This window comes from Neomonachus schauinslandi, chromosome 4, assembly GCF_002201575.2.
Source record: "Neomonachus schauinslandi chromosome 4, ASM220157v2, whole genome shotgun sequence".
In the NCBI taxonomy this organism is placed as follows: Eukaryota; Metazoa; Chordata; class Mammalia; order Carnivora; family Phocidae; genus Neomonachus; species Neomonachus schauinslandi.
In genome coordinates this window covers 1,196,710-1,205,397 of record NC_058406.1, presented here as the reverse complement: position 1 = coordinate 1,205,397, position 8,688 = coordinate 1,196,710, and the positions used below count along the sequence as shown (strand labels likewise).

The following is an 8,688-nucleotide window of genomic DNA, read 5'->3' as shown; positions in this document are numbered from 1 at the left end:
CAGAGCTCCCTCTCCCAGGTCGGAGGGCTGGACTCAGGACCACATCCGTGTCCGACCAGAGGCCTCACTCACCCACAGGCAGAATATTGATGTTCAGGAAAGACTGTCCACTCCTCAGATTGGGTCCCGGGTCCTCTGGAGGGGGAGCCATCATGGAGGGGTGGAGGGCTCTCGGCGGTGGGGGCAACAGGCGAGAGACGGGGCTGGCCTGGGTCACCAGCTGGGGCCAGCCACCCACAGGAGGCCGGAAGAAGCCGCTCTGAGGTCCCTCTGTCCCCGGGGCCCCCGGTGTCCCCCTCTGGAGTAGAAGCTGGACCTGTGGCTCATCACACACCTAGAGAGAGAGCAGGGCAGGGGCGTGAGGCCTGGCCAGACATGCAGGCCGACACCGGGGTGGGATTCCGGGGGGCTGCTGTAGGGCAGCCCAGCTCAACACCCCTCAGAGATAAACAGCCCACCCAGGGGAGGGCCAGTCACCATAGCAACGGCTCCATCACCAAAGTGTGACTGTTGCCCCGGGCTGGGACTTTTCCAGGGCTTTAGGAAGTTCAAAGGCAAAACAGGCATCATTCCACAGAACTCAGCCTTCTGCTGTGAAGGAGGTGCTCACGTGCTGTGGGCCACGGGGTCGGGGGGGGGCGGCCCGGAGCCCAGGAGCAACCCGAGGAGACTGCCCCCTCGCCCTGTCCACAGCCCTCGGCTCCCCCTGCGCCGTCACCCCCAGCCCTGGGGCTCGGGCCCTCTCGGCCACCTGACGGTCTGTGCAGGGGATCGAGCCACTTTGTTCTCCAAACCCCTGATGACGGGGCCCCAGGCTCTGCCCGCCTCTTTGTGCTCCCCCCAGTCTCAGCCACAGTGGCCTCTGCTCAGGTTCCTCTCCTGCTTGGAGCCCCCACTCTGTCCATCCAGCCCCTCCTCACACCCCTGGCTGGCTCCTTCCAGGGACTTCCTCCTCCTGGGGGCCAGAGAGAGGCTGCAGAGGCCGGGGTGGGAGACCAGTGGACCCAGGACAGAGCTTCGGGGCCTAGCCCTGGGGTAGACATCAGGAGACCTGGGCCCTCCAGACACCCAGAGCCACGCTCTGCCCAAGTAGGAAGAACGACTGAAGGTGGGCAGGCCCAGGCTCCCCGCGGCAACCCCCTCTCCCCAGGTCCCCATGGGTCAGCCTTAGCACATGACTTTCTTGAAGCCCAGGCCCCTGGGGCGTCCTCCAATCTCCCGGGAGTCTGTCCCTCCCTCATCCTGGCATGCTCCAGCCCCCAGGCCTCCACCTAGACTACTCCCTCCAGCAGACCTAGAATTTGCCGGCCAGGAGCTCTCTGGGGTCCCGTGCCTCAGAAGAGCATGGGGAGAGACCAGGCGGCCCAAAGGCCAGGGCACCCAGGACTCACGGGTTCCTTCCAGCCCCAGCCCGGCTCTGCCCGCTACAGCCCTTCACAGGCCCACCCTCAGCTCCCAGTCACCCCGCTGGACACCCCGGATCCAGGCTCACCAGCAGGTGTGGGGTCTCCCGGCGCAGGTTCGCCCAAGGCAGCCGGATCGCTGCAGCCCCTCGGCCGCGCAGCCCACGAGGCCAGGACAAGCTCCTGCCACCGTCCCAGCCGGCTACTGCCGGGTTCCCGGGCAGGCACTGCAGCTTCCTGCCGCAATAGCAGCCCAGGATCCGTGCCTGGACACGTCTGTAAGCACAGGTCGGGCGTGGGGCTCGGCAGGGCTGGCACAGTAGAACCTAATTAGGCAACAGCACCACACCACAAGCCAGGGCACGGCCGTTAAGGACCATGAGGTCAGCCATTGGCATGAGCCCCGATGCACCTTGCCGTGTGAGCTGAGCCCCTCACCACCAACCCCTGCCCCTCGAGCCATGCCAGGGCCCCTCGTGGTGCCCCTCACTTCCAGCCACGCTGGGCCCGCTACAGTCTAGGGGGCCCGCAGCAGAGTCAGCAGCTTTGCGGGGTGGGGGCTGTGGGTAGGAGGGGCTGCCCCAGCTGAGCCTGCTTCTCCTTGCAGGGCCCCAGGTGAGGAGGGGGCACCTCTTGTCTCAGGTGTTCAGCCTCTGCTCAGACGCCCGCCCAGATGCCGACATCAAGTCCTGGGAACTAACCACGGGTGACCACTCATGGATGACATTGTTCAGTGCCAGACTGGGCGAGGCGGTGGGGACAGGGCAGAGAGCTCCACTTGACCCCTGCCCCCAGTGCCAGTTTGTTTAATCAGGGCATACAGTCCAGGCCCAGATAGGCGGGAGGGTGGCCCAATCCAAGCCCAAGTGCCAAGAGCGTGATGCTTATACCCAGACGGACAGGCCCCCCTCCATAGAATGGCCACCCCCGCCAAGCCCCCAGAGGACAAAATGGTCGTCATTTGGCCCGCCCTTGTCAGTCCACGGTGCCCTGCCCACCCTCACTGCCCTGCCCACGGGGAGGGCTGGTGTGTCCCCCGGGGGCTTCCTACCCCTGCCGGCTCCGATGCCTGAGGCGCCCCCTTGGTGTGTCCCGCAGAGCGGCTGGCTCCCCGCAGGGGTGCCAAGGGGACCACCTCAAGCCCCAGCCTGCCCCCAGACAACCTCTTCCTCCCAACCCTCCCCCTGCCCCACCCCACCCCTACCATCAGGCATCAGCAGGCCTGCCTCTCCCTTGGCATCCGCTGGCTGGGAACGACCCCCAGGGGTGGGGGGGGCGGGCAGGCACGACACATGTGTACAGCTTGGGACCCAGCCGCTCTGCTCCAGAGAGAACACCCCCCAGGCCCCCAGGGGCATGGGAAGATGCTTGCAGCAGCCCCATCGGGAGGGGGACCCACAAGAGGAATAACACACCGTGTGAGAACCGCAGGAACAAGAAGCATCCAGAGAGCACAGACCCAAGCCAAAGAAGCAGAGACTGGAGTGGGGCACTGCTTCCCAAAGTGTGGCCCGCGGGGAACCCTGGGGGTCCCCAGAACCCCCAGACCTGAGCCAAGGAAGCAGAGACCGGAGTGGGGCACTGCTTCCCAAAGTGTGGCCCGTGGGGAACCCCGGGGGTCCCAAGAACCCCCAGAACGGGGCACGCAGTCTGCTCTGTTTGCACAATGATCCTCCTCGTCCCTGGGTTGACTTTAGCACAATGGCGGGTAACGGTGCGTGGGGACCAGGCCGCGGCTCCGAGGGCACTGGGTCACCCCTTCGGCCACCTCTGTCACCACGCCCTCAGATTTACGGAGAAGGCCGCTGCCCTGGGAACTTGCGAGAGATGAACTGTAACAAACCTCAGCTCTTCGCAGCATCCCGTGTGCTCCGGGAGGAGGCGCTCCGGGGCCGCGGGGCGCGCGGAGCAGCGTCTGCCGGGAAGGGCGGCTTGGACGCGCCCAACGTCTGGCAGCCGCTCTCTCAGAACCCAACAAGCAAGCCCGCCACCGAAAAAGCCAAGCGATAGGTTCTGTTGCCAATGCTGACGTTCAAGCTGAAGGAGAAATGAGCATCTTGGAGAACACGTAGCCAGCACTGCGAGTCTGATGGCTTCCAAGTGTCTGAAGGGTTTTCCTCACGACAGAGTGGCGATGAGAGAATCCGACGCGTCAGCGTGCGGGACCTCTGCCCCAGCCCCCGGCCGGTGGTTTCCAGCCCGAACCGTGCTGGGGAGAGAGAGCCACACACAGGGCAACACAGACCACCGGGGCCGAGGAGGCAGAACCCCATGTGGCCGCCGCCCCAGCTCCGCTCTCGCCCGCGACCCCTCCTGCCCCGGGGCTTAGCTGTGGCAGCGCGAGGACCGCGTGCTGTTCTGTGGGGAGGGGGGCCTCCTTCGCGTGCGTGCCCCCACCCCCAATGGCAGGTGCGGCGGCCAGGGGGCAGCAGCTGATCCAGAGTCCGGCCCCTTCCTCCTGCCCGTCACTTCGGATCCTGCAACAGTGCAAAGCAATACCACCCTTCTCACTGGATTTGGTTTTGGGGGGGAAAAAGTTATTTTTCATAAAATGTTATTTATATGAATGTAAATGGGTGCGGCCACTGTGGAAAATAGCATAGAAGTCCCTCAAAAGTTATGAACAGAAATACCATATAAGCCAGGGATTCCACTACAGGGTATTTACCCAAAGATACAAAAACACTAATTTGAAAAGATGTAAGCACCCGTATGTTTATTGCAGCATTATTTACAGTAACCAAGATGTGGGAGCAACCCAGGTGTCCCTCGATAAAGACGTGGTCTGTACGCAATGGAATATTACTCAGCCATCAACAAGAATGAGATCTTGCCATTTGCAACGACGTGGACAGAACTAGAGAATATTATGCTAAGCGAAATAAGTCAGTCACAAAAGAAAAATAGCACATGATTTCATACATATGTGGAACCTAAACAACAAAGCAAACAAACAAAGACACAAACAGACTCTTAAATACAGAGAACACACTGGTGGTTTCCTGAGGGGAGGCAGGTGGGGGGTGGAGAGGACAGCGTGGGGAATGCAGTCAGCAAGATGGAATAAGGTCATCATGCTGAGCGCAGCGTGACGGACGCATGGGACTGCCGAGTCACCGCCTTGTGCACCTGAAACCAACACAACACCACACTCCACTCCACCTCAACAAAAACCGAAAAACATTCTTTCTATTAACGCGTAATCAGTTGATCATTATTCAGTAAAACTGCATCAACAGAATTTTTTTAGGTGATATCTAGTTTTCATATCTAGTGTAGTAAATATCAGATAATAATAATAACAGGAATGTACTGGTCAAGATTTACCAACCAGCTCCTCAGGGTTAAAAGTCTTGATGGGTGCCGTTTGCCAATTTCCACGAAAATATGCCCATAGCAGCCAATTTCCAGCTGGGAGGAAACGCGGTCACATCCTGTCCCCCAGGGACGTCCGCCAGGCAGATGGCACAGACTCGGCTGCATCAAGATAAAGGCGCAGATAACAGCAAGATGTGACTTGAATCAGGAGGCGAGAAGTGTGACTGTTCATTACCTTGCTTTTTTTGATAATTTATATGTTTTACATAATTCAATTAGTTTAATTTGATTTTAATAACGGCCGTGTGTCACAACCAGCTCTCAGAATTCCTGGAGACCTCCCAGCCGGCTCGCAAGCCCATGTGCACAGCTCAGTCACCGCTGCACAAAGCACTTCGGGGTCCCCAGAAATTGCTCAGGTTGGCAACGGGTCTGGAGACCACCTTGTGCTCTGCTAATACTGAGTTTTTAAAATTGCAGCAAAACAACACTATCCATGCTGAGAAATACCAACAAAGGATGCACCCTGAACACTGTCCTTCGCGAGAGTAGCCCCTGCGGCTCTCTGTGCTTGAGGACCCCTGAGGAAGTGGGGGCTCTCACGGTCAGAACGCGGGTTGAAACCACAGCCCTGAAGCTTCTCTCTGAGCCTTGGTCTTCTCGCCCGTCAAGCGGCAGGCTGAGCGCCCCCTCCCCCACCAGCAGACCAGAGCCCCCTGCCCCTGCCTGAACCCCATCTTCTCCACTCCAGAGTGCCACTCGGGGCCCAACACCAGCTCCAGCTGGGGATGTAGGGGGTTCTCCACCCCACAGCGTGGGGGGTAAAAATGGAATCCTACAGCGCAGGGTCCCCATGAGGGACAGCAGAGACCCTGCCTCGAATGCCTCCATCCAACAGCTCCCCGCAGCCCAAATGAGATGCTGAGTCTTTGGGGTGGAGGCTGGAGTCTGCTGACAGTGAGAGGTAAGTCGAGGCTTGGGGCAGGAGGAGGGAGGAGGAGGCGCAGGGCAGGTCCCCCATGTCCCTGTGTCCTTAACCCAGCACACACTGAGCTCCTGACCAATAACCAGAGACCCTGAGGCAGCCCTGTACCCACCAGCCAAGCTGCCACAAAGGGGCTCAGAGGGGCCCAGGGGCCGGCCACACCCAGGCTTCAGCTGTGAGAAGAACCCTCTGCAGGAGGGGACACTTGAGGCAGAAGGGACAGGGTGTGAAAAGGCTCTGCAGCAGGAAGGGCCCCCTGATCCATGGACCCAGGGCAGCTGCGGAGCCCCGGGTCCCAGTGTGGACTGAACTGGGACGGAAGCCCCCGGCGTCCTCCAAGGATGAGCCTGAAGGAGCTCACTTCTCAGCTGACAGGGACCTCCACAGCTGGGGGCACTCTGCTCCATCACTGTCCTCACACCCCTTAGGGAGGCAGGCCGTGGCTTCCCACATCCCACTGCTGGGGGGCACAAATCAGAAGTCTCCCCATGAACGTCCACCAGCTGTGTCCCCGGGCCCACCAACTGCACACCCAGGACCAGCCACGACCTGGGGTGGCCGGCTGGGTGGGTGCGTGGAAGCGGGCAGCCGAGCAGACTGCAAGGGAGACCGAGGAGGTCCCACGGGTCCAGTGGGGAGGAGGGCCGCTGAGGACCACAGGCCTGGGAGGCCTGGGCATGGGGGTGCCGTGACCCCTAAAAGAGCAGTTCTGGCTGGGGGTGGAGAGGAGAGGAAGCCAGGTAGGAAGCTTATCCTGAGAAGTGTTATGCTCCAGGGTGGGTGCACAGCTGGGAGAGGGGGAGAGGACTGGTCTTCAGAGCCACCACTGAGGAATGGGGAGCAGACACTGGGGGGGCCTTGGACAGTAAGGACACCAGCACCGCAAGGGGTGTCGGGTCCAGGGTGGGGGTGTCCTCTAATTGGACGTGGGGGTGCAGGGGAGCTGGGGGCCATGACATATGGAGGCCTGGGTAAGACCAAGTTGGGAATAACGGGGGTTGGGGGGCTTCCAGCCCGGGAGAGGGGACGGCCGGGACAGGCCATGGGCACAGGACCAGCTGTGATAAAAAAAAAAAAAAAAAAGGCAGTCAGACATTACTCACCCCATTTTGCACCAGGGGCGGGGGGCAAACAGGCTCCAGGCAGGGAAATGCCCCACCAGAGGCCGGGGGCCACCTCGGCCGTCCTTGTCCTGCCCCATGCTCTGTGCTCCCCTCTGGTGCCCATGTTATCAAGGCGCTGGGGGCTTGCCCAAGGCTTCCGGCACTGCCCACAGGGTTCTAGACCAACCTGGGGACAGGGCCGGAAGCTTGCACCCAGGCCCACCCTCGCCCATGGTCTGCAGACCTATCCTCCACCTCCAGCCCCCTCCCAGAATCCAACGCCTCGGGGAATAAGGACAAAATGCTACCACCTTATTAAAGCTGGTGTGTCTGGAGCCCACTGGCCTGGCCTCCCCTGAATGCCTCCTCCAGCTGCCCAAGCCCATGAATGAGCTCCCCTCCCCTGCCCTGGTGGTCCCGGGCAGGCGCCCAGGGCCAAGCAAGGCTGGAGGGTTGTGCACGTGTCCACTCGCTACCCACACACCTGTGGCGGGCCCGGGGACACAGCTGTGCTATCCAGCAGGCACAAGAGGGCAGCTGGGGCGCCGTCTCAAGCAGAGACTCCTAAAGTCCTGCCTGCCAGGCTCCCCCTCACCCGATGGCACCCCAGGGGCCGGGGAAGGTTGCAAGGACCCTGCCAGCCTCTAGCCCAGGAGCGGCTGTTTGGGGGCACCCCTTCCTACCTTCGGCACTGAAATGAGAGCTCATTCGTTCCCTTCTCTGCCAGTTCAGGAGAACTTCCGAAGCCCCTCGTGGAACCAGGGACACGGCAGTGACCCGTCAGAAGAGCCACACTTACGTGGCTCACATTTTCAGGAAGCAGGCAGCAGACCACTACCCAGATCATAAAGGACTGAGGAGGGGGGTCACACCTGCGAAGGCATGTGGAGCAGGGGAGCAGACTGGAGGGACCGTCCTGGACGAGGCGGTACCTGGAGGTATGCTCACGGGCGGGGGCAGCATTCACCTAACAGGTCACCTGTGTTCCTGCATCCCCGCTTTTCAGGTGCCCATAATATCCATGGGGCCTCCAGTGCCAAGGTCAGACCTAGAACTCTGTCCTCCAGGCACTGGGGAGACTCTGGAGGTTCGGTGCTGCAGGGGGTGGTGAGGCAGGGACCAGGCGCTGACCTGTAAGGGCATTCAGCCCCACCACATGCCCAGAGCCACCAAATCCAGCGGGTCCCCCCTCGGCCCTGGCCTTTGGTGACACGTGTGGTAGATCACACCTGTTTGTCAGTTTATAGCCAATAATCGGGCCACCACAAGGAGTTTCCCGGGGTGGGGGTGTACCCAGAGCCTTTTGCTGGAGACCTCAGCCCCTGCCCACTGGCCTCTCCACTCCCAGGAGAACCCCGCGCACACTCAGACCACCCCCGGGGCTGCACTCGGGCATCTCCACTGGGCAGGAGCATCTGCCCCGCGTGCGCACGAGGCCCCACAGGCCTTGTCACTTCCAGACTCTCACATCTGAGACTGGGAAGGCCATGGGCTTTCCACAGCCTCAGTTCTTCAACTCTGAAGCTAAGATACCCCGTCTGCCTCTTTCTGGCTCACTGGAGTGCACCCTGAGCTGGGCCAGGGGAGCAGGGAGGAGCTGTTGCCCTTGGCCGCTGCTGACGCCTGTAGATTGGAGATCTGCACACCCCACGTTCAGAAACCAACCGAAGCAGCACTGAAGCTGAGCGCAGTGCTCCCAGAGCCCTGACCTGGAAGAGACACGGGCAGGATGGGCCGCGGCCCTGGGTCCCCCGGAGCACCTGTCCTGCCCTGCTGTCACCCGTCTGCGCAGTCCTTCCCCTACCACAGGGGGGAGCCCCTGCTGCGGGCCAGCACCTGCTGGGAACAGAGCAGGGAGCAGGTCTGGAGCGCTCCCAGA

The 8,688-nt window shown here is 61.3% G+C and overlaps 1 protein-coding gene across 1 annotated transcript in view; it reads right to left on the bottom strand.

The window, feature by feature from the left end:
• The window catches only part of PLCH2 (phospholipase C eta 2), a 66,570-nt gene extending 64,933 nt beyond the window's left edge, over positions 1-1,637 (bottom strand). The window contains exons 1-2 of the mRNA XM_044914372.1: positions 1,493-1,637; positions 73-334 (exon numbers count right to left, since the gene is read on the bottom strand). Of these exons, the coding sequence (XP_044770307.1) occupies positions 73-154 (82 nt within the window). The 5' untranslated portion in view covers positions 155-334; positions 1,493-1,637. The remainder of the gene's footprint in view (positions 1-72; positions 335-1,492) is intronic.
• Between the last annotated feature and the right edge of the window lie 7,051 nt (positions 1,638-8,688).